General features: G+C 40.9%; 1 protein-coding gene across 1 annotated transcript; it reads right to left on the bottom strand.

Moving 5' to 3' along the window:
- Positions 1-533: 533 nt before the first annotated feature.
- Positions 534-25,956, bottom strand: CASP6 (caspase 6). Its single transcript, XM_072119301.1, has 8 exons — positions 25,735-25,956; positions 15,202-15,243; positions 12,791-12,836; positions 10,305-10,454; positions 5,887-5,963; positions 4,932-5,107; positions 4,581-4,734; positions 534-2,089 (listed from the first exon to the last, which is right to left on the bottom strand). The coding sequence occupies exons 1-8, from the start codon at positions 25,751-25,753 to the stop codon at positions 1,851-1,853; spliced, it is 903 nt and encodes a 300-aa protein (XP_071975402.1). The 5' UTR covers positions 25,754-25,956; the 3' UTR covers positions 534-1,850.
- Between the last annotated feature and the right edge of the window lie 638 nt (positions 25,957-26,594).

Consider the following 26,594-nt stretch of genomic DNA (forward strand, 5'->3'; position numbering starts at 1 on the left):
AACAACGTGTTGTCCGTATTTTCTGGCCCAAAACCAGTGCAGTGTAACTATACTTATATTCCGTGTTTCAGACAGTAGAAGACTGTGTTTTTTATTTGGTTTACCAGATAAAATAATTCCAGGGGCCTCCATCAACTCCTAGGAAATAGATACCAGCAGCTTCCAAGTTGTTTTGTCTCTGAGGCCCATTCTTAGGTTAGGTCCCAAAGAAGAATCCCCTTCACTTTAATTGTTATATATAGTCATGTTATTGTTCTGTAATGTTTTATTTTATTTGTATATGTAGCCCATGATGTCTAAAGCGCAGTAAAATATGATGGCGCTATATAGAAAAAGATTATTATTCTCTGACACATTGGTGGGCTAGTCAAACACTGTTGAACTGTACTGGATTTTAGCAGATACCAGGACCTAATTTACAAAGGCCTTTGGGGAAGTTTTAAGAGACAATGTTATTGGATACTTAATGCTAAACCTTCTGCTTTCACTCATCATGTAAAAAAAAAGAAAAAAAATACTAAATTGACATTTATTGTGAGAAATTACAATTTATTTCTGTAGATCCAAATACAAGGTGATTATATAAAAATACATTACAATAGTGAAGAAAAGCTATAGTAATGCCGTACAAATGAGATAAGGCACACCACCAAGAATTACATTCCATAAAACGTACATCCAGAACCTAAATCTAAACGTACCCTACATTTTCCTGAGAATATTTGTGAAAAATCCATTATCTATAAACTACAATAAAAAGGATTGCAATTCAACTGGTAAACATTTAAAAGAAGAAATGTTTGCTGGTCTCTTTATGGGGACGGTACACACAAAAATGGGACAAATCCATCTGTTTATGAGAATTAATCTGTTGTAATTTGCACCGAAAAAACTCTCCATGCCACATTTATCCAGGGGTTTAGACAGTTTTAAGTCTAATTTACGATTACTTCGACAAATGGGGCATGGAAATGGGTGCCCAAAAAATTTTACGCCCAAAACGCAGTACACTAAAAATAATGCTATAGTGGCAGAATTCTGGCTTTTCTGGCATAAACTGCAAAGTAAAACAAGTCTTACACTTTAGATGAAACTGCCCCAATGTTGCTGCAGATTTATTTTTTTATTTTGTAGAAAGTAAAATTGTAATTGCAGCATTTGATGCAGTGTATTAAGGCAAAATCAGATGGAATATTCTCTGACCATGATGTGCATAAAAATCCCTTTAAAGCCAATTATCTCTGTGGGTCTGAGGGATTTACAAAACATAGCACTGTTCAACTGACTGACATGCCAAGTTCAGTTTAACAGTTCTACCTTTGGCCAAATAAATTCCACAGATACACAGATCAAATTTCTCAGAACAAATTTGCCCATGTTATACCCACAGCGGAGGCCAGAGATGGATGCAATACAGTAAAATCCATTCCCCTTGGGCTTTTATGTCCTCCGCTGAATGTATACTCTCTTCAGCGGGTAGAAAAATGTATTCAGTTTTAATCCAGTGTTTTCAGCCAGATGCTGACCAGATGGAGGCAAAAAGGAAGCTGTCTGTATTAGTCTATGAACACGTTTAGAGTGTACACTAGGAGCTTTCCTGGAATACCCTCTAAACATGTCCCAAAAGCAAAATGTGAAACCAGAGTAGACAAATATACATTCATAGTTTAATTTTTTGAGCCAAAACCAGAAGTGAGACCAGATTTTCAATTCCCTTTTAAAATCCAGTTCTGGCTTTAAGTAAAAAAACAGTATTACATTTGCATTTACAATTCCAGCAAAATGGCTTTTAATCTGAAATGTATCTGTGTATGACCAAATTATATTTCTGTAAAAATATGCACGTTTAACTACTTTTCCTTTGGTCTTAGGTAAAGCTTCTTGGTCAGCATGGATGCAAAGCAGGGGACCTGTTTTTTTCCAATTGCGCTCCGATCAAGGCAATTTTCTACAAAGCGAAGAGACACTTTCCTGTTCACCAGAGTCAGCAGTTCTGTAAATTCCAGTGACTGTCCAAACCTCTTAAGCGCCTCGCAAAGATCCTGAATGTACCACGACCCATTTATTGTTTCGCGATGAGAATAGTAGCCTTTGAAAATAAAAGGAGGAATAGTAAAATATATGAATAATAATACCTTGTACACATCAAAATACAATAGATCAATACATAGGTCTCATTAATGCCTGTGCAAGCATCAAAGATTCTTGTACAGGCAGTTTACACCTTCAAAGAAGCCTGATGTGTCTAAAAATGTGCATACTTTTCTTTGAGGGACAATAAGAAAGGCAGCACACACCAGAACTGCTGGTGCCGCTTGCACAGGCACTGGAGAAAAGACAGAGGCCATGTTCCCATATGGCGACTGTGTTACGTTTCGAAACACACCACACAAGCTCCTCCGGTGATTGACAACTATTGAAGTAATATTGCTCTTGCATCACATTAAGTAATTGCTATGTGGAAAATGCGGTCTTAGGAGCGGTGGTTTTGAGGCTGCAGCTGACCCGTTCTGTAGGTGCAGCTGACCCGTTCTGTAGGTGCAGTACAGTAGCCGCATGAGCAGTACAGCATACAGCTCCTTGCTTACTTCTTCCAGGCATCATGCTGCCCGGTCATGGTGAGTGGAGCTACCCAAAGCCATGCCCCTTCTGCTTGCTGAGATCTGTGAAGGCTGGGGATGTTCCAGTACAGGGCTGCTACGAAATTTCTGTCAGAAGATGCAGGGAGGCAGATTACAAGTGCTTCGGGTGGTGTGTAACAACAGCCAGAAATGCCAGAGGGGCTCTGGTGATGACAGCTCCTAATAAACACAGCGCTGTAATCACGCTGCTGAGAGTTACCCAGAAATTAATGGTTAATAAAAGTCAAACCTACTGGTAGGTTTCCTTTAAAGTTTATAGTACATTTCTATATACACTCACCGGCCACTTTATTAAGTACACCTGTCCAACTGCTCGTTAACACTCAATTTCTAATCAGCCAATCACATGGCGGCAACTCAGTGCATTTAGGCATGTAGACATGGTCAAGACAATCTCCTGCAGTTCAAACCGAGCATCAGTATGGGGAAGAAAGGTGATTTGAGTGCCTTTGAACGTGGCATGGTTGTTGGTGCCAGAAGGGCTGGTCTGAGTATTTCAGAAACTGCTGATCTACTGGGATTTTCGCGCACAACCATCTCTAGGGTTTACAGAGAATGGTCCAAAAAAGAAAAAACATCCAGTGAGCGGCAGTTCTGTGGGCGGAAATGCCTTGTTGATGCCGGAGGTCAGAGGAGAATGGGCAGACTGGTTCGAGCTGATAGAAAGGCAACAGTGACTCAAATCTCCACCCGTTACAACCAAGGTAGGCAGAAGAGCATCTCTGAATGCACAGTACGTCGAACTTTGAGGCAGATGGGCTACAGCAGCAGAAGACCACACCGGGTGCCACTCCTTTCAGCTAAGAACAGGAAACTGAGGCTACAATTTGCACAAGCTCATCGAAATTGGACAGTAGAAGATTGGAAAAACGTTGCCTGGTCTGATGAGTCTCGATTTCTGCTGCGACATTCGGATGGTAGGGTCAGAATTTGGCATCAACCACATGAAAGCATGGATCCATCCTGCCTTGTATCAACGGTTCAGGCTTCTGGTGGTGGTGTCATGGTGTGGGGAATATTTTCTTAGCACTCTTTGGGCCCCTTGGTACCAATTGAGCATTGTTGCAACGCCACAGCCTACCTAAGTATTGTTGCTGACCATGTCCATCCCTTTATGACCACAATGTACCCAACATCTGATGGCTACTTTCAGCAGGATAATGCGCCATGTCATAAAGCTGGAATCATCTCAGACTGGTTTCTTGAACATAACAATGAGTTCACTGTACTCAAATGGCCTCCACAGTCACCAGATCTCAATCCAATAGAGCATCTTTGGGATGTGGTGGAACGGGAGATTCGCATCATGGATGTACAGCCGACAAATCTGCGGCAACTGTATGATGCCATCATGTCAATATGGACCAAAATCTCTGAGGAATGCTGCCAGCACCTTGTTGAATCTATGCCACGAAGAATTGAGGGAGTTCTGAAGGCAAAAGGGGGTCCAACCCGTTACTAGCATGGTGTACCTAATAAAGTGGCCGGTGAGTGTATAACCGCAAGAGGGTTTAGGGAACACATACGCTGGAGGTCCCAGCTAAGTTCACCAATAGGGTCCGTATGGCACAGCTAGTGTCTGTCATTTGATAGATACAGCACTGTCGTTAATTTAGTTTTTGTTTTTCCTATAGCAGATCAGAAACACAGAGATAACAGCAGAACAAGCCGGAGCTAAGATTGAGGACCCATTCAGACAGAAGTATTCTCGTCAGTATTTTCAGTATCAGTATTTGTAATCCCAAAAGGGGAATGAAATATAAACATGGAGGAGCTGCAGATCTTTCCATTTTACTTTTTTCTGTTTAAGATCCACTCCTGGTTTTGGCTCCTGGTACATTTGGCTGATGAGGCTACTGCAGTGTGAATGGGCTCTTAAAGAGCTTGTAGTGGCAGATTTGAGAACAGTTTGGTTATCTACAGTACAAACACTGATACCTTCAGCAACAGAATAGCACATGATGAAATCAGCCCCAGCAGGCAGAGTATACACAGAGGCTGCATCTACTTCAATGGTATTTGTTTCAGGCACTGTGCTGTCAGTACTGTCAGTGGGTATGACAGGTTCATCATGCTTAGTACCTCGACAAGCCTGTAGGAAAATGAGAAGGGGGAGGGGGAATAAACAGCGAAGTTTTTACATAAAAGAGGGAATTCTAGAAAGTACATTTCATATCCTACCTGACAGGGGTTGTAGTTTAATGGGGCAAAATCTGGTGACTGGTTCCCTTTAATTTATGTTATTTAATGTCAAAATAAAGCAAGCCAGAATAACCATTCAATGTTTACCTGGATTATAAAAATCTTGGGTTTTCCCACCAAGCTCTGGCACCGGTCTCCTTTGAATAAAGAGGTCAGTTGTTGAATTTCAATTTTAGCATCATAGGCATAAACGTGATTGTCTTCTCCATGACTCATGAAGACGCACAGGAAACAGTCAGCATCACTGTGATCACCCGTGGCAGCTGGAAAGTTCATTAGAGAAGAAAAAGAATATTAGAAAGTAGCAGAATCAGATGAAGAATGGAAGAAAATATTAACTTTTCATACTATCATCAACACAGCAGAATAACTAGGGCAACCCATATCCTTGTGTGGGGTCATTGAGCATGAGAATTGTCTGTGACTCAAGGGACAACAGCAATCCTGAATCCAGCAGCTCTTTATGTAGAACGGATTAAATGTGATCAATTCAATGTGTTCTACATAAAGAAATGTAAGAAGTTACCGTATGTCATTATGGACAATACATCAACAGAGATGTTTTGTTTACCGACAACCACAGGGGCATGGATTATATAATTAAAGTGGTTGTCTATAAAGATTTTTTCTTCTTCACTGGCCATGGATAGTGTAAAAATAAGGAAAAACTTGCACTCTCTGTTCTTACCTCTGGTTGAGGTAAGGCTCCTCCTGTCACCACCAGTCTCTGTTTACAGACTATAAGCAGTGGCATCACGTTGACAGCATACACCCACTAAAGCCACCTAATACAGGCCAAGGTCGCAGTCAATGTGACGTCAACAGTAAATGCCTGTATACCATTAGGGGCAAGGACTGAGGAAAGTATAAGTTCTTGCATATTTTTACCTTACCAGGGGACAATAAACATTTTTTTTGTGATCTCAGACATTCCTTTTAATATTAAACACTAAGGGGAAACATTTCCTGCAAAAAGCAATTAGAAGTAAAATTTGTGCTTTTCTGTTCTCACATTCAGATAAATAATCATTAAACCATTTACCAGCATGGATGGTTTCAAGAATGTCCACAGCCTTGAGGTTATCATAGCTCTTCACTTCAAAGCCAAGGTCAGTTAGCCTTAAGAGGAAACAACCAATAGTTATGTAAATGCATATGTAAAGATTCTGTTAATAAAATAAATGTCATGGCATTTCTACGCATCACAAATTGTTTGAACACCATGGGTTCAAAACTTTAGAGATTGTGGAAGGACCAAACGCTACACTGATGCCTCCAGTCTATGCCAGTCACTGCACTGGTTACTCGTCTCTTTCCAAATACAGTTTTAATTAATCACCCTCAATCCACCAGTAATCTTACATTATTCTTTTCCTTAAAGGACATCTACTACCAGGATGAAGGATTGTAAACCAAGCACACTTAAGTGCAGGTGTGTGCCCCCTCTACCAGGATCTGCTTTTCTTTAAGCTTCTTATGCTCTTATTTTTACAAAAAAAAAGGCAAATTATGTGAATGAACCTGAGGGGTTCAAGGCTCCATTAACATCCTTTGAGCCTGGAGCCCCACAGGCTCATTGCATAATTTTTAAAGCCTTTTCTTTCTTAAAAACGATGGTATAGGAAGCTTAATGAAGAGCAGATCCTGCCAGAGGGGGCACACACTAGTATGCAAGGGTGCTGGGTTTACTACCCTTGATTCTGGTGGTAGATGTCATTTAATTTGAACCTTCCACTCACGTCTCAGAGACTTCTTCCGAGCTGCACCAATTCTCTGAAATGGCCAACCCCGGTCTATCAGACTAATAACCAACTCCCAAAGCTTCAAACGTTCTCTTAAAAATGTATTTAGGCAGTCCTATCACACTCGCTAACTGCATGCAACTTTAACTCTCTCTTTATTAACCAATGCCAGGTACCAAACTACAGGCTTCTCTGCAGTCCCACTGACTTTGTATATAAGATGCCTGGTTCAAGCAGCAGCATTTTTATTTATTAAATTATTTTTATTCCATTCCCTTGTGTCACACCCTTCTTCCTCATAGACTGTAAGTTCTTTCTTGCATATGACTGTTATTACTCTGTAATGTCTAATTTTATTTGTATATGTTCCTCAGAATCTGTAAAGTGGTACGGAATGCAATGATGCTAGATAAATCAAGATTTTTATTATTATTATAAAATAAAAAAGTGGAAGCACAAAAAAGTACTTCAAATTGTTATTTATCTCTGCAGTTGAGGTCTTGGGAAACGCCTTTTGTACAAGTATGTGATATATATAATAATTACAAAAGGAAAAATAAATGGAAAAATTAGCCCATATCAATGCAGAGTACCAAAGGTTGTGGCTTAGAAGATTTACTCCCCTGGCTTCACCAAACAACTGTAGAGGTGTTAGGAGCACAAGAGAGGAGTCCAGTTAAGCTTATTGGACTCTAGATAAGGGGGTTCTTACAACCTGTATGCTCACCCGGGCTTAGCATACATTTGCCTGGAGAAGGGGAGGAGGTGAGTGCTTCTCCCCCCTCCCCTCTCTATAGGGAAACAAACAGCTTCTCCGTACGTACATGCATGCTCTTACTTTTTACTGGCGTCGGCATGACACACGTGTGTACTCACCTTACCATGCCCATGTACAATGCACTTCTATGGCAGCTGTATGATAGCTGCCATTCATAAGGCTGGCATACTGTTGTGTTAAGAGTTTTGGTTGTTTTTGACACAGTCCTGGACAGGTTTCCCTTAAAGGGGTTGTCCGAGTTTTGATAAAAAAAATACATGTGGCCGGGAGTGGGCTGACTAAAATAATAAAGCTGTACTTACCTCCCGGTGCCCTCCCGTATCCAGCGCTGCTGTCGCTCCGGTCCGGGCGCCATGTAAACAAACCGCCGGAGCAGTGCTGCATTCAGCTTCCGGCTGGACACGACAACCGGAAGGTAAGTACAGCTTTATTATTTTAGTCAGCCCGCTCCCGGTCACATATATATATATTTTTTTTAAAACTCGGACAACCCCTTTAACGGCATTTTACTTTTTTCCACATTTCCCACTTTTTTTTTTACACAGTGCTGATATACCCTATCTGGGCATTGTATGAGAGTGAGCTCGCAGGCTCAGTTGTGTTACAATACACAGAGGTCAAGCAATGTGCAACAACACAATATACAATGTTCCCCCCTTCCTCGCTGCCCTTTATCCCTCCCCACCCTGCGGACACACTCCAGGTCACATCCTTCCGATGTTCTAAACGGTCTCCTCCGTGTCAGGAGGTCTCAGGATATTAGCCGGAAGTTTTAATTGCCCCAGCCGGCCTGTGATATCGGACTCCAAGTACCATAAGAATGGCTTAACTAGTTCTTCAATGACCGCATCAGTGAAGAAACCGTTGATAAACTTTTTCCATTTCTTAAATAATTTCTCCACCTTTCTATCCTATTTAGATTTAATTTCTATACTTTCAGGGCCAGGGCAAGAACACATATGAATTGGGGGGCTGTTGGTTGTAACCATCTGGCCAGTAGAGCCTTTTTCATTGCCAGAAGCAGAACAGGCAGTGTCTTAGGGAGAAGGTCGTCCTTGACATCTCCAAGGAACAATAGCAATACTGTGTTGTTTGTCAGGGATAGGTGGTATTTTTCTCGTACCTCTTCCCGCACCTGTCTCCATAAGGGTTGAGAGCCTGAGCAAAACCAGATGCCATGGTAAAGATCTGTCAAAGGAATATTGCATTTGGGGCATGATGTCATCCGATGGGGAGCTGCCGGATGGGGGGGGGGGGACATTAAAACCAAAAATTGCTCTATGAATAAATCTAGAGTGTGTATCCCTCCATTTTTATGAAATCACTGCCTTTCTGATTCTGCCCCAATCACCCAAAATCTGGGGGGAGAAGGTTCCTACTTTTTAGAAGTGTTCTTAGATAAAAAGCAGATCATTACCAGATCATTACTGGGACCCCAAGGGTCAGTTGCAGTTTGTGGGAAAATTTGGTATTGTTTAATGAACTTCGACGATGTGACAAGGGAAATGAAGCACTACAGTTACACCTTAAGTCATAAAATGGTTTGTTATCTGCAGTGTGAATTGTATGCCCTAGTGGCACCATTTACTATTCTGTGCAATGTACTGGAAAGCTGGAAAAAAAATTTATGTAGCGGATATGACAAAAAAAAAGCAACAAGGTGCTGTGGTCAGGATTGTTTGCAGCATCTAACAGGTTAACTGCCACAATCCTTCCACTATTGACTGTGGCAATTAATGCTAGGAGTTTGCTGAATAATACAGCAGACACCTGACCTGAATGGTGAGTTTTCAGCCCACTCTATACAGGATAAACCAGTATGTCACTTATTGCTAAGAGGTTAATGGAGTTTTCCTACATACAACAATTATCCGCCGTTTACAAAAGCAAAGAGAACAATGCTTGGCCTCCTCTGACAGGTTCAAAGATCATGGTGCACTAGTTGGATTCTCCATTAAAATGACCTTTGTTTGCTTGATACATGGAAGTCTCATTGATGGAAACCACATCTGCTGCTTGTGGGCTCTATCGGGGTTAGTGAAAGGGAGTTTAGTGATAATTGCATCTCTAGAATGTGTGTCGTCAGCTATTAGCAGTGGTGAATAAAAGTTTTCACCTGCCAATTTCCTTGCAGCACAGTGTCAATATTTTGAGAGATGGGACCTTTCTGCTGTCTGATGGCATTAGAACACTAAGCAGAAGGGTTTGCCCCTGCGGTGGCCTCGGGACCAGTTAGGTATAACAGATTGGCTTCGGGACAACCTACATTGTTATTGATGCTGAAGGTCTGGGGGAACTTGTAAGCAGCAATTGGAAGTGGGAGGCTACACCAATATACCATGTTTTGGAGGGTATGGTACATCAGACCCAGTTAAAGGTAGAGTATGGGTTTGCAAATGGTTTGTTTTATCAGTATCTTCGGTCACACTTGACTTGGAGACTGGTTCCCTGTGGGAGATACCACACCTGATGTGTTGTCTCAACCCCCACCTTCCTGAGCAACTGGCTAATGATATAGTAGAGCCAGTAACACACATCCATTTCTCTCTCACCTGCTCGCCCTCCCTCAGGAGTTCTCTTCAACTGGGCTAGCTGTATTAGTGATGAGAATGGGGAAGCTTGGCATAAATGAAAGTCAGAATATAAATGAAGATTCTAAATCCTGATAGAATTTGTATTTAGTCTGTCAGTAAACATTAATAGGGTAGTTTATGGTATACAAATTCCTGAGATGCTCTTAATAAGCCACATTGAGACCTGCTAAAAATCAGTAACTGCTTTGATAAAACATTTAGGTTAACTTGTTGGCATGTAATCATGTAATCCTACTTTTTTCTTTTTTGCCGAATGTGTGATTAGAACTAATATCTAACACTCAACACTCCTTGCCAAGGTTCTCAAATAAAAATAAATTTAAAAAAAGGTAGTCTTTGTTTTTACCTTCTGTAGAGATTATCTCTGTCAGTATTGGTACCTCGTCTTTCCGGCATTCTTAACTGCCAAAAGAACCAGTCGTGGTTAAAAATTAGAGCCAACCCTCGTCGTTTATGGTTCATCTTATACTCTGCAGCTGGGTCCAGTGCCTGAGACCTTCAAATGTAAAGAAATGAGGTTACATTAGATGTGTTGTACATGAGCTCTATGAGGACTTTAATACTTTTTTGTGTTACAATGCACACATCCATTTACAGATACGTTATGTCAAATGATTTGTAGCAGGATGGGTCCATTGTGTCATATTAATGTGATGTAACAATCTGTTAATAGGAGTTCATTAACTCCAGGATGCTTGGAGTTGTAACATATTGCCGTCCATAGATTTGTCTCAGCCAGAGGTGGACCAGAGGGCCCTTGAGCAAGAAGTGTGTATGGGTCCCCATTAATACAGTCATATTTACACTGCACACATGTCTGACATATTACATCAGACTACACGAAGAACACACACATCAGATGCACACTACAAATCATCCTACATATCAGATGCACACTACAAAACATCCTACAGGACAGAAGTATAGAACAAAACCATTAGACCAGTCAAGCACGCACACACACACACTAGGGGACATGTATTATCGTATCTGCGCCCAATAAAATGCCGGGATTACCTTTTTTTGGGCGCAGAATTGTTGCGGATCATTTATGAGTTTGCGCCAGAAAGAACAGATGTTTTCGACTATCCCAACACATCAGGGTTTTTTTTCCGCAAGTGGACGTGGCCTAACTTTCCCACATTATTAGTCACATTTATGTGTATTTTGCCGGCATTTTTAGGCACAAATTTAGGCGTACAATAGAGCAAAATTAAGGCACAGTGCATGTAAGATTTGGTCGCACACTTCATTATTGTCGCCATTTTATTGCGCACGAATGATTAGTTCTGTCTATCCAGTAATCACTAACAGCCGTGCACCACTTTAATACATCAGGCTGATCTCCGAGGCCGACAGTCGTCCTTGCACCACAATTAGTAAATCCCCCCCACTGTGTACATGTATAATTGACAAGTATAAGCATATACATCAGACACAACCAATACTTCATATGCACACTATAATGTAGTTGGGAATGGCCCCTACCCAGGGATGGGATCCGACCAGTTGTCTCAGTTTTGCAAAAGCCGGTAGGTACAATTCTACCCGTCTCCCTCCCCCTGTGGGCCACACAGCACGGGAGCCAGTTTCCCTGCTCTGCGCTTCCCCTATCACGGAACACAGCAGTCATGAGAAGAGGGAGGCCGATGGCTCCCCCCCTTCCTGGGTTCCTGCCTCAAAGGCCAGAGGCCTGAATAGGCCCCTGACCCGTGATGCGTCTGACTTGACAAAGGCAATGACGTCATCGCGGCACCACACAGGAAGGGAGTAGGGAGTCATGCCTGCCACGGGGCGCGGCTGCTGGGCCATGCCTGGGCATCACTCCGCCTACTGGCTACTGGAGCCATTATTCTGGCTACAAGGGCATCACTATGCCTAATGGGGGGGCATCACTGTGACTACTGGGGGCATTATTTTGGCTACTGGAGACTGGCACTCTGACTAATGGCTACTGGGGTCTGCTGCTGTGCTTTTGGCTACCATGGGGCTGTGGCTGTGACTACTGGCTACTGTGGATGGTTGTGACAATTGGCTACTGTGTGGATACAATGTAACTGTATTGGGATGGAAATTTTACTATATTGGCTACTTTGGGGACATAATAATGGTCTCTAGGGGAAAAGAATTATATTAATATTAAAGCAAACCAATTATCAGAAATTGGCCAAATAAACCACTACCAGTATGTGGTAAAGGGACTGCAAGTCTATATATGAGGTAATACATGAAATAATTTTAAATACAAAAAGGTTAAAATAAATAGCATATTAATACAAAGTGAATTTTAAATGTTGGAATTGTTGGTTAGAGTACGGTAGGTAGCATTTTTTCTTGTGCTGAGCAACGGAACTGACTTTTCACTCCCAGTGGAGAGCCTGTTAAAAATTTTAATCTCACCCCTGCCCCTACCCTCAGGCCACTGTTGTGGGACACTGAACAAGCTCCAAGTTCATCCCTAATCTGAACATTATGTACAATAACATGATATGTGTGCACACTCAGCAAATTCTTCATAACGGGGGAAATTCTTTATTTGGCTGAAACACAGTTTTAGTTTTGGATTGTACTCAAGAAAGATATATAGATATGTGTGTGCGAGCGAATATGCTTATGTAGTATCCACAACTGGAACAGATGGCTGTGTTAAGAGACTGCCTATTCTACTTCTGGACCATATCATATCTTAAACTCTCACAAGTAACTGCTCCCATTGCCCAATAATTGGAGGGGGGGGGGTTAGGTTTATTCCATGTTTTAGTACTGTGTATGTGACGCATATTTCAGTCATTGAAATGTAGGCATTAATGTATTATATAAAAATCCACTTACATTGCAAACCAACCACTATCAGTCTCCGTGATGTTTGCCTCTCCATCTAGAAAATTAAATTAAAGTTTTTAAAAGAAAAACATTTACAAGAACATGTAGAAAAGAAGTCAGCTTGTCCAAAGTGGGATCTCTGTATACTACAATAATTGTGAGACTGAATTAATTATACGTTGGGTTTATTTCTAGACCGCTCTGCAAGTCTATGCAAGAAGCTTTCTGGATAATAAAATTGTATTGAACCGTATTCAGATTGATAGGCAACAGTTTTGATAAATTAGGCCTACTGTATGTAATAAGGATACATACTTTTATGACAAGGAGTTACCTTCAAAGACAATTAAAATTATATACCTTTAGCATGTCCTTGTATCTTGTATTACTAGGACATTACAGGAAAGCATATTGCTGCCTGTATTAGTAACAGGCACAGTGATACTGTAGGTCAGTGATGGCGAACCTTTTGGAGACAGAGTGCCCAAGCTACAACCAAAACCCACTTATATGTCACAAAGTGCCAACATGACAATTTAAGCAGTTACCTATGGATCCCTGCTGTATCACAGGTTTAATCATATTGGCGTCCTGAGTTTACCAATACAATAGAAAGATGATGGAAAAATTTGGATTGTATCTTCCCTCCAGGGTGCTCTGAAGAGGAAGAATCAGGGGACCCAGAGCAGAGCAGAGCATCTCTATCCACACCTTCTTGCTCCTCCTGTAGTCCTGGAAGCCAAGGATGTTGCTTTAAAATAGCGCTGAGCTCGGCACGTCCTGGGCTTTTTTGGATCACAGGAGAAAGCCTTGAGTCATAGCTGCCAAACTCTGTGTTGGAGTGAAGGCCTGAGTGCCCACAGAAAGGGCTCCGAGTGACACCTCTGGCACCAGTGCCATAGGTTCGCCACCACTGCTATAGGTTATATGTGTAAAGCTGAGATTATATTGTGTAAGTCAAGCACAATATTTAATCTAATATCTAAACCAGATTTGTAAAGGAACTATGTTATAACCTATTGTGCCCACTTTACACACACATTTTTTTTATCCCCAAATCAGCTTCTTTGCATCAATTTTTCCATCAGTTGTGCGGTGTTGTATACAACCCCTCTAATCTTTTCATTCACTGCTTCTATGGTTTTACCTACTATTTTGTTAAGTGAGTAATAGTGTAATTTGTCACTTATGTTTGTTCATCAGAAGGTGTACTTATATAACTGTATCTTTGTAGGGTTAGATGTTTTTGAATAATGTCCTAATACATAAAACCACATAATTCATAGTGGGTGCATTTTACTTTTACCCGTAATTTTTTTTATGTATCCTGAACTTAAAATAGAAAAACATAATGCTACCTAAATAAATGATATAGTATTTTTCTACTGCTCTCCGTTGCCCTATAGGTATCTTGCCCTTAGGCTAGATTCACACTGCCTTGCCGGCCGTACCGTAGCACGCTACTCACCCCCGCCCCCTCCATAGGGATGTAATACGGGAAAAGATAGGACATGTCCTATCTTTTTCCCGGGTACGGAGAGGAATGGTGCCACACTGTACCGCTCCCGTAGGGCGCCGTGCACCCATTGCCGTCTATGGGGGATGTATATCGGCCGTATATATGTCGGCCGTATATATACATCCCTTATGCGGCAGTGTGAATGTAGCCTTAATTGGTTGTAACATTAGGATTTTCTCAGTTTTTGCCACTTTCTTTTGCACATTTGATGTATTATTTTGTGTATTTTCCACTTGCTTTGCAAAAGTAGCAGCACAAGAATTTTTCAGTATTGCGCTTGATATCTTTAAAATCCAGATGCAAATGTATGGAAAAGTTGCAATTTTGTTGCAAATCATGGTTAAAAAAAGTCACAAATAAACTCTAGTCATGAACAGGCGTAGGAAGAAGAAGTTGCAGAAGTGTTTGAGACTTTTGTGGGACTTTTTAAATAAAAGTTGCAAAAATCCAACAGATTCAGCTGTCTGATATATCAACCTCCAAGATAAATCATACAAGTTCAAAATATGAAAAAAACAAGACACACAGAAATGTCCTGACTAAAGATAAATGACCCCCTGTATGTCCCGATTACCATAGGCTTTTATAGTTTTTGTAAGTGCTGGAAGAGGGAGCCAAAGTTTGGAGACAAGTATAATAAACATAGGAAGTATATCCAAATATACATATAAATATACTGTCCTTGTCTTAGCATAGTCTTATAACCCCTGTCGCTGATGGATGGGTTTTCTAACACGCCACTTCATCAGTGGTCATATTGTGACTTTAGTTTAACAGAAACCGTATAACACTGCAAGAGAAAATGGGCCTGAATCTCCAATAAATGTGTAGTAGGAAATTCCTTATTGTACTGTGTCCAAAGTACAAATCATAAGTGAAAATAGTGAAAAAAGATCACTACCTTTATTCCCTGGTATTTTCCTGCTGTCGATTTCTTCCTGACCTGTAAAGCACATAAAAAATGTCACTGTCATTGAAAATGAAATTCAGAGCACTATGACGTACAGCACAAAAATTAATGCAACACCATTAACTTTTAAGTATACTATATGTGTCTTTCACCAATATGATAATGACCATGCCTATCCTCATCAAGCATCCAGTACCAAAAAGCTGTAACACGGAGTAGTATAATCAGTAACAATCAGCTAGTTCCCAATTGTACCTCTAACAAAGCTTTGCCCATTATGATGCAAACTCCACAAGACCTCCTATAATGCCACCAGAACGACAGCAGTGGAAGACTGAAAGTCTTTTTATTCCAGAATACTGACGACTGAATTGAGATCCTGAAAATTTGGAGACCAAATTCGACTTTTTGGGGGATACCAACTTTGGGATATTGGAGACATCCTCCAAGAAACCATTACAATCTGACCTTTGCCAGGCACTGAGATCTGAGATACAGTCCCAAAAGCAACTTTACCTTTTTTATTTAAAGGAAATCTACCATCAAAATCCATCATGATAAACCAAGGACACTAACGCGTAGATCCAGACACTGATTGTTGTAACCCTCTTAAATTTGTTATCCATGGCCTCCTTCCTAAATCAACTTTTACAATTATGCTATTGAGCCAGAAAGGCTTGTGGGGCGTTAACAAAGTCCCTCTGTGCTGCAGCTTCATAGGCTGTTACAAAAGGAAGGCCTCGTTCTCTGTTAGCACTTCCCCCTCTAATTACATCAGGCATGGGGTGATACTGAGGGAGCATATGGAGACAGTGAAGCTTTCTGACTCATTAGCATAATTGTAAGAGTTGATTTCAGAAGGATCTATGTGTTTGGATCTATGAGTAAGTGTTAGCTATGGCCCTCTTCCTTCTAAAATAAACTTTTAAATTTAGCTAATAAAGGGAGTTTCCAGAGCCCCTCAGTGCTGCCACTTCACAGGCAAATACAATGGGCAGAGCAGGTCTATTTAAGCTGCACTTCCTGTGCTGCCAGATTACACCGGCAGAGGAAGAGAGCAAGGGGGGGGGGGTGCAACATGTTCTGCTCATTGTAACAGCCTGTGAAGCTATAGCACTGAGAGGCTCTGGTAATGCCCCCAGGGTCCTTCTGGTTATTCAGCATAGTCTGATTTTAGAAGGATGGAGGCCAGAGATAACAAATATAGGAAGATTACTACTGACACAATGACTGGTTCTAGGAGTACATCATGATGAAGCTTCTATAGCGAAACGCGTAGGTCGATTACCTGTGCCAACTCTATGACTGTCACCTCTGTATGTTTATACTTGTATATGGATTTTAATGGAATAAAGCTTCTTTTTTGACTGGATCCGTGAGTGCTGAAGCATTAATAAAAAAATTTTTTGCGTGGCTTGGGGTTCTCGGAGTCTGACTTTCCTGCACCAGGACCACAAGGGAGGTGAGCTGGACTATTTTTTCTATACATTATTATTATTATTATTATTCATAGTGTACATGCTCCATTACAGGAGATGTGCGTTCATGTGTGGGAACCAGGGGCAACCAAAACGCGCAACACCAGGGCTGATAGAGAAAGGTTAGAAATAAATCTGTGAAAGGCTGCATTTTTGTTAGGAACGTCAAATTACAGAATATGCTATTTTACCATTCTTTTAAGTCTTTTAAGCATTTTTCCTTTGTAGGAATACCCCTTTAACTAAATTTAAATTATTGATGTCAATTATGACAAATACTTCTACCAATAAGTTAAACCATCAGAGGATCACAATAAAGTAAAGGTAGTGGTAGTCTGAAAGTAGCCCAAAACAATCCAAAATAAGTAGATTTAAATTTAGCATATGTGTACTGTGCCTTATCAGTGCTATGTAAACCGGAGCGGTGGGGATATAACAGATTAGAATTGTGGGGATTCCCTCATGCTGCTGATGAATGCAGTCTATTCACACAATAGGGGTTGGCGTTTTAAAGGGGGTGGCCACTAATACAGAACTTTACCAGGGTAGGATAAGTATGATATGGGTGACCCTGATAAAGTTTCAGTATAGATGGCACAGCGGGACAAGTCTTGTGTCCTGCTGCCTTATGGCAGGTGGATGGGACTGTGCAGTCCTTACCATATGCCTGCCCCCTCTGTGATATCCACTCACATATCAGTGGTTGTAGGCGTGTGCAAAGGACATCTGCATACCCCTTCAACTACTGATATGATATGTGAGTGGTGTGCATATAATAGTCACTCCATGACCCCTGCGTCCACACAAGTCAAGATGAATAATGTAAGTAAATCTAAAGTACAGGAGGTCCCCTACTCAAGAACACCCGACTTACAGATGACCCCTAGTTACAAACGGACCCCTGGATGGTGGTAATTCGCTGTACTTTAGCCCTAGGCTATAATAACTATCCGTAACAGTTATCAAAGGTGTTTGCAATAAAGCTTTATTGTTAATCCTGGTTCTTATGACAATTTTTTAAATCTAATTATCACAGAGACCAAAAAAAATCTGGCTGGGGTTACAACTATAAAATATATAGTTCCAACTTACATACAAACTCAACTTAAGAATAAACCTACAGAACCTATCTGGTACGTAACCCAGGGACTGACGGTAATAGGGTGTTACATCCCATGCATTAAGAACATTGTCATAATATTGCATATACGCTCTCTAACATTCTATTGACATTCCAGTCTATATAGTTTTTACATCTATTATTATTGTACATTAAAAAGGAAAAATTCCCCTCCCAATATCAGACATTTCTTATCTATGGCGACACTTGAATAATTTATTATATATAGAACACATATACCGTAACTCATCTTGACAGGCATAGTAGGGTCTATTTCACATAAGATCCATGTTACAGATATAAATGTTTTGCAGAGACAGATGTTGAAATTCCATTTGCATGTTACACAATATACGAAGCTCCTTCTATATTTATTTAAATTACAGGACACCATGAACAGGCCATTTCAGGTGACTTGTTACAATTCTAATATGAACACAGAAGCTTAGCTTACACTGGGCATAATCCAGACATCAGTAGTACACCAGGCTCCTCTGGGTAGTAATTTAGTGTAGTGAGGATAGTGTTTGCTTTCTGGTATATCACAATAAATGGTTTATTTTATTGTTCAGACATTTAAATCATCATACTTTGTTTGTGGCCCTTTAGGGAGCTGGGGTTTGGGGCCCAATACATTATAACAGAGCCACAAACTTGATAACTGAAATTGCAAGAGAGAATTACCGGACTTATTAACAACATCTTCTATTAGGCCCCATGCACACGACCGTATAAAAACTTATGGAATACGCCGCTATGCTTTCCAATGGGCAATACGGCCATCCATGTACACGGCCGTATTGTCCACCGTTCTGTAAGAGAGCAGTATAAAAATATAAAGCTTGTTCTATTTTCCACCGTAGTTCTGTTCCGTAAGGCCCATAGAAGTTAATGTGAACGTATAAAATATGGGCCAAATATGTGCTGCATAGGGCTGTGCACCATATGCTGCCGTATATAAGTACAGTATCCAGAACCAGTGGGAGGTGCATTTTGTCAGCCAGACAATGGTCAGCCATTCATCATTTGCCAGAATACAGCTGTATATACAGAACAGAAAAGACCATAGGTCATATGCATGACGCCAACATGGGAATTTAAAGGGAACCTTTCTCACTCCCAACTGTCCCTTTGTTGAAAGGCACCAGGCGTCCTAGTTAAATGGGTTTGCCCATGAAAGAAAGTTCTCAAATTTTAATCCCCTAGTGATGTTTACACAATAAAGATAACTTTTTAAGCCCATACTTAAAATTTTACTCAGTTTTATTGCTGTTTACCTCCTATCACTCAGTGATGGTCAGTGTAAAATGTGGGCGGTCAGTGTGGGGGGGCTCCCTAACCAGATGCTTCCCTAACCAGATGCTATGAAATGCTTTGAGCTGACAATGTCCTTAGATAATCAGGGTAAAGGATTAATCTACACTTTTTTATGGCATCTGATTACTCTACTAGCATCTGACACATAGAAAAAGAGATGAGACTGATCAGAGACGAGAGAAGATCTGATCCATGAGATGGATTTAAAAAACACAAGGACACTCTCAGGTCTTCTCCCTCACCTAATCAATAAAACACACAGTCAGCTCTGCTATAAATACCTTATCTGTCTGTACCTAGTAGAGCAAGTCTTTGCACACTGCTTGCTGGCAGGAAGTGCCTGTGTCTGAGCTGGTTTTGTAATGCAGGGGGGGAGGGGCAGGATGCAGAGAGCACTGCAGTGTGCAGACAAGAGAAGCTATTCATGAGAAAAATCAGACCATAGTCCGAAGATTTGCTTTCCTGAGTATATTACATAATCTTGTTTTTGTGGAAATACCGCTTTAAATCTGCTTGCTCCAACCAGTAAAATTGTTCCCCAAACTTTGTCTGCCTTTGGCTCTGCCCAATGCATTGTACTTATTGGCACATCCTGGGCTGCCTGGGGCTGCAGGAGGAGGTCTTGAGTGCTGTCTGGTGAACTCTTTGCTTGGTTGAAGGCCTGGGTACCCAAAGAGATGACTTTGAGTGCCGCCTCTGGGACCCGTACCATAGGTTCGCCACCACTGTCCTACTACATGCATATTGCATCACCTCAATACATTCGCTAGGAAGTAAAGTGTGCTGTACACATGATCAGAGGCATAGTGTGCATGCTCTGGAAGCCAAACTTTATGAAACCATTCTTATCAAATCATAAAAACCCCAACACCATATGGATGTCCTGCTGCTTTAGGGTCCTAATTTAAGATGATGAAGGGCCCAGTTTTACTACTTCTGTACAAAAAAATGTAATAAAATGCAGTCACTGCATACCTGTCTAATCGATTTGGGACCCTTAACCAACTACAGATCCTTATGGACCACTGGTTTAGGATCCCAAATCAACCTTTTGAGGTTTTTATATGTTACAGCGCATTGGTCTTTTGCACTGTGATTCCAGCACAGTCTGCTGCTCTGCAGGCGGTATTGTCACTTCTAAAGATGGAGACAAGACAGTGACTTATAGCTAAATGCCATCATACCTGTGTCTTTGTAGGTCTTGGCATTGACTTTTGAAATTTGCATCTTTGAACATTAAAACAATTTTGTTCAAATTATGTTGATAGAGTTTAATGATTTGTGTGATTGGCCTAGAATGAAAAAAGCTCTGCTTACCCATTTGTTAACCTCCAGTTTGTGCTCATTTACTCCTTTCTCACCGTTTGTGTTTACATGACTACCATCAAAACCACAGCCATTCTGCTACATGTGCAGATAATTTTAGAGTTTGACTTCATGCACAACAAAGTTTACGTAAAACCGCCACAAACAACGGTCCAGTGGTCCGCTGTTTGTGGCCCATGTCTCATTGGCAGGAAAGGCCAGCTCACATGCCTATGACAATAGAAAAGGACTATACAAGCCACACATTTTGGAGAAGGTTCTATTCCTGCCCAAGTCTGTGGCTCGGGCAGCCGGCTCTTACACAGGGACACGGACAGCACAGCAGTGTGTATTAGCTCATAGAAATATATGCTGGGTGTTAAAATAATGGCTAGCAGACTACCAAAAACAATGTTCTTATGGCCAAAAGTAGAAAGCAGCACTAGATGGAATTAAGCATCTTCCACACTCCAGTCTTATATTACTTACACTAATCAGGTGCTGGGATTGAAATAGCTGCAAAGTTTTTTTTAATTCAGTATTAAGTATTATCATTGCCTACCTATCAGGCTGCATTCCCTTTAAATTTCATTTTTTAACTCCTTAACGCTCTGCGCCGTAGCTCTACGGCGCAGAGGTATAAGGAGTGTATGAAGAGGGCTCACGGGCTGAGTCCTCTTCATACAAAGGTGGGGGTTTTTGCAAAATGCATAAAACCCCCACCGCTAATAACCGCGGTCGGTGCTTGCACCGATCGCGGCTATTAACCCCCTAAACGCCGCCTGCAAAGTCGCAGGCGGCGTTTAAAAGACGGCGGCGCGTGGGCGCCGCCATCTTTTTTTTGATCGCCACGCCCCCGAACGTCATCGGGGGGTGGCGATCAGTTGCCATGGTAGCCTCGTGTCTTCTCTTGACACGAGGCTATCTGGCAGCTGCATATTCGTTACAATGAGCCAGTGGCTCATTGTAATGAATGTGCTGCAAAAATGCCATATATTGCAATACAGAAGTATTGCAGTATATGGTAGCAGCGATCTGACCATCTAGGGTTAATGTACCCTAGATGGTCTAAAAGATAGTGAAAAAAAAAAGAAAAAAAAAAGTTTAAAAAATAAAAAAAATTAATAAAATATTAAAAGTTCAAATCACCCCCCTTTCCCTAGAACGGATATAAAACATAACAAACAGTAAAAATCACAGACATATTAGGTATCGCCGCGTCCCAAAATGCCCGATCTATCAAAATATAAAAACGGTTACGGCCGGCGGTGACCTCCGAGGCGGGAAATGGCGCCCAAATGTCCGAAATGCGACTTTTACACCTTTTTACATAACATAAAAAATGAAATAAAAAATGATCAAAATGTCGCACAGACCTCAAAACGGTAGCAATGAAAACGTCGCCTCATTTCGCAAAAAATGACCCCTCACACATTTCCGTGCGCCAAAGTATGAAAAAGTTATTAGCGTCAGAAGATGGCAAAAAATTTTTTTTCTTTTTTGTACACATTCGTTTAATTTTTGAAAATGTATTAAAACACAATAAAACCTGTATAAATTTGGTATCACCGCGATCGCACCGAACCAAAGAATAAAGTAGGCGTGTTATTTGGAGCGAAGAGTGAAAGTCGTAAAAACTGAGCCCACAAGAACGTGACGCACGTGCGGTTTTTTTTCAATTTTTCCACATTTGGAATTTTTTTTCAGCTTCGCAGTACACGGCATGTTAAAATAAATAACATTACGGGAAAGTAAAATTTGTTACGCACAAAATAAGCCCTCACACAGGTCTGTACACGGAAAAATGAAAAAGTTATGGATTTTTGAAGTTGGAGAGCGAGAAATGAGGCGAAAAACCCTGCGTCCTTAAGGGGTTAAGTCAAGTAGGCATTAAGCCATGGAGTCCTGGATAAGTTTGTATAGTTTGTATAGCGATGCCACACATGGCCTTTTTGGTCAATTTTTCAGCATGCGTTTTCAGTCCGTTTAAAAATGCATCCGTTTTTGAACATTTTTGTCCGTTTACCATGCGTTTGGCTGCTTACAACCAGTTTATCTATTAAGATAATTGGGAAAAATGGTCAAAACACGTGGGTTTTTAAAACACATGCATTTTTAACGGACTAAAAATGCATGCTTAAAAACTGACTAAAAACGCCAATTGTGGCATCACCCTCATTTAAGCGAATTAAAACAAAAACCACAACAGGAGCTCTACAAGGTCTTTATCAAAATGCATATTTTATGTGCCATAAACAACAGTTTAAAGTTGTTGGTTTTTTTCACAAAACTATATTGCAAAAAGAGAAACATAAATTTTTCACCTATAGAAGTTTGGCCATGTAGGTCTATATTAGAAGACTTTTGGCTCTTGCCATATGTAGGGTCTGCTAATAAATAAGAGAAAGTATATATTTTTAAAGGGAATCTACCAGCAAAATCCAGCATGATAAACCATTGACACTTACACAGATCCAGCACAGTGACTGTGGTAATTTTCTTATATTTATTGTCCATGGCCATCTTCTTTCTAATATCAACTTTCAAAATTATTCTAGCGAGCCTGATGGGCTACCAGAGCCCCTCCGTGCTGTAGATTTACAGGCTGTTACACTGTCTCTCGCTCCCCTCTACTCCCTGGCATTTTGCCCCTGTCTCTGCCTTCTGTAATCCCATACAGCGGGAGGGTAAAGTGCTCCGTGCACACTGTAAAAGCCTGCAAATCTACAGCACAGGGGGACTCTGGTAACGCGCTCCAGAGTCCATGTTAGTATAATTTTAAAAGTTGATTTTAGAAGAAAGGAGGCCATGGATAACAAATATAACAATATTACCACAATCACAGTGCCTGGATCTATGAGTACCTGTCCCTGGTTTATCATGATGGATTTTGATGGTAGATTTCCTTTAAAGATATAAAAAGTGCCAGAACAATATTTTTTATGTTAATATTTCTTATGTAATAGAAATGGCAGCTTGGACACATAAGCTGTATGATAAAAACAAATAGAGTAACGGCATCATGGGATTTGTTTCTGTACATAGGAATTAACAGTAATCCATTAGGGGATGCACCTGCAACTCTGTCTACAAGCAGCCACATGTCTACAGCACCCTAGAGGCACAAGAGAGATGAAATATGAACAATTGGACTAGGTAGCAATTAAGCTTCAATACGGGCTTGATCACCCTAGTGCAGTGGCACAGGTTCCAGAGGCGGCACTCAGAGCCCTCTCTGTGGGCACCCGGGCCATTGCCCCAGCACAGGGCTGATCTGATAGGACTCATGGCCTCTCCCCGCACATCCATGGCTGCCTGAGACTGCAGCGAGGAGGTGTGGACAGGGCTGGTTATTATATGAGAGTCTACTGTGAGCCCCTCCATTTTTCCCGTCATCCTGGACGAATTCTACAATGATAATCCAAATTTCCCCTCCTTTCAATATATAGCATTGGCATCCTCAGTGCACTTAGTTTTTTTTTTCACGGTACCAAACTTCTGCTCAGAAAACATGCTTCAAGCAAACACCAAAGGTTATGTCAAAAAGGTCAACACACATGTCCATTGCCAGAATAGCCAAATAATTGCCCATGTAATGTGACTGCACTTGTTACCAGACTGAATAAAGTTGCTGATAATAAGCACAAGGGATTTCTGCAAGCCCCATTTCGGTCAATAGGAAAGTCTATAATATAGTTTCTCATAAATGACATTTTGTTAGTACAAAAAGAAGTAGTTGGAGGAAACTGGTCTTATTGTTAGAACGGTTGGGAAACCAGAATGGGAAGGTGTGTAGTATGCAGTCAGAGCCTTAACAGAATTTCTGGTTTGTCTTCATTTGTAGCCTCTGGTGAAAATGTATGCCTCAGGGCCTCCATTATATTTTTACTTCTGTGCAAGTTTTATGCATATCTTGCAATTTTCACTTATTTATCTTAAATCCATGCCAGTCACGCCTCCTAGTCCTGCCCCCTCATGAAAAGCCGGAATACGTGAGCTCTGTCCGGCGTTCTACGGCTATGACTTTGCAGTGTTTGCTAGCTTTAGTGGAAGGTTCCGATAAAGGTAGAAGTTTGATACTGCTACATCTGAGATAGCGCTAGGAGCTGCTTACTAAAGTGTGTCTATTTAGGATGACAGGTCCTCTTTAAGGCCGTGGACCACAATATGAAATCCCAATCCAAAACACAGCTAATGTCTGCCACAAAAAAAAAAACAGACCTAACACCACAAATTAGTAAATTCCTTTAAAACACTTTGCAAACACAACAGGAAAATGCTACTTAAAATACAACTGTGTTTTTACCATCCTTAATAATTATGGGGCACATTTACTAAGGGCTGTGCGCCAGTTTTCCTTCAGATTCTTTTTAGTGCAAACTGCTTGCACGGGTATTTAAGAAGTGTCCGAGACACTTTTTTGTCGCAATTGGCCCTTTTGTGTCATCATGCGACGCAACTTGGTGTGCTACATTTATTATGCATAATTGTGTAGCACACCCTATGTTAAAGGTGCACCTAAAAAAGTTGGTGAATTATGTCGGGCCAGTACAGGTAGTGCCAAATTCATGATTTTTGGCACTCGTTCTTCATGTATCTGGCACTACACACAGGGAAATTGCATGTAGTGGCGTTTGCACTTCTCTTAGTAAATGTGCCCCTGTATGTTGTGCCGGATGCATTTGCAGTTTTTTCAAAATGTAATGTAATTCCATGTAGCATTGGTGGAACTTCCTTCCTCCCCTGATAGCAGGGGTGTAACTAGGAGAGGCAGGGCCCCGTAGCAGGCTTTTGAATGGGGCCCCCAACCTGCTTAAAAAAATATACCTATTTGTATACACACATGTGAGTTACAATCACACACACATACAGTTCTTCACTCATACACACACATTTATACTCTTACAAACATTTATAGGCTCATGCGTAGTGCCATATACAGACGTGCAGCATATGTACACACATACAATATATCACATATATAGAGCATATGCACATCAGTATATGGTAGGATCAATAAGACATAGATTTAAATTACATAGTTTATGGGGAAGGAGGTGCCTATTACATGGATTATTGACTAGATATACTTACATATCTCTTACATGCTATTAAGGGTGTTTATATAAGTTTAACACATATGTTTGTGATACAAATACTGCTTTATACTGTAAAGTATAAAGTAAAGTAGTTCCCCATCCCTGACTAAGTAGTAAAGGTGTGGTGTGCTATAGTAGTATAGCTAGGTGTGCTATACTACATGGTGTACTGCACTAGTATGACAGTACTGATCTTTCCACTGACCTGTAGATTCACTGGACATGCTGGATGCTGATTCTGACTTGTCTTTTTTGGATTTCTGCAGAGGTGGCTGCTCCTAGTCCTCAGTCAGTCCTGTATAGTGCAGTCTCTGGATGCTGTGTACACCTGCTCTCACCCCTGACTTGCAGGTAATTTTCTTTCTTTCTTTCTTGGTTGCTTTTGTTATTCACTTCCTGGTAGCCATCAGTCTCCACCCAGCCGGCTCTCCCCTCCCTCTCCCAGTCTCTGGCTGCCTTCTTCTCTCCATGGTGTTAGTCACCAGAGTGGAAATAACTTCCTAAGATTTCATTCACACATACAGTTGATTTTTAAACAATTTGTGAGCTAGAAGTGGATATGAGCAGTGGAGAAATATAACCCCTTAACGCTGCAGCCCTTTTTAGTTTTTTCCCTTCCATATTTCACTCCCCAGCTTCAAAAATCTATAACTTTTTTTTATATTTCCATGTACAGAACTGTGTGGTTGCTTGTTTTCTGTGTAACAAATTGCACTTCATAGTGATGGTATTTAATATTCCATGCCGTGTACTGGGAAGCAAGCACCGTGGGTGGTATAATTTTTTGTGACTTTTGATGATGTTTTTCCATTTTTAGCACTGTACAATCTTTCAATCACTTTTTAGAGAATTTTTTCTATTTTTTAAAATGGGAAAAAAAGTGCCATTTTCGACTTTGGCGCTATTTTCCGTTACAGGGTTAAACACAGGGAAAAAACATTTTTACTGTTTATTTATATTTATATCAGAAAATAGTGAAAAAACACATATGCGCCGTTTTCTTGTGGGCTTGGCTTTCACTGTGCGCCCCAAATGACATGTCTACTTTATTCTTTGGGTTGGTGC

The sequence above is a fragment of the Engystomops pustulosus genome, chromosome 1 (genome assembly GCF_040894005.1).
Source record: "Engystomops pustulosus chromosome 1, aEngPut4.maternal, whole genome shotgun sequence".
In the NCBI taxonomy this organism is placed as follows: Eukaryota; Metazoa; Chordata; class Amphibia; order Anura; family Leptodactylidae; genus Engystomops; species Engystomops pustulosus.

Coding starts and splice junctions, on each gene's coding strand:
- CASP6 (XM_072119301.1), bottom strand. Junction 10,455..12,790: donor GATAGTGGTTGGTTTGCAAT/GTAAGTGGATTT, acceptor TTACATTTGAAG/GTCTCAGGCACTGGACCCAG. Junction 2,090..4,580: donor GTGCTATTCTGTTGCTGAAG/GTATCAGTGTTT, acceptor TTATTTTCAAAG/GCTACTATTCTCATCGCGAA.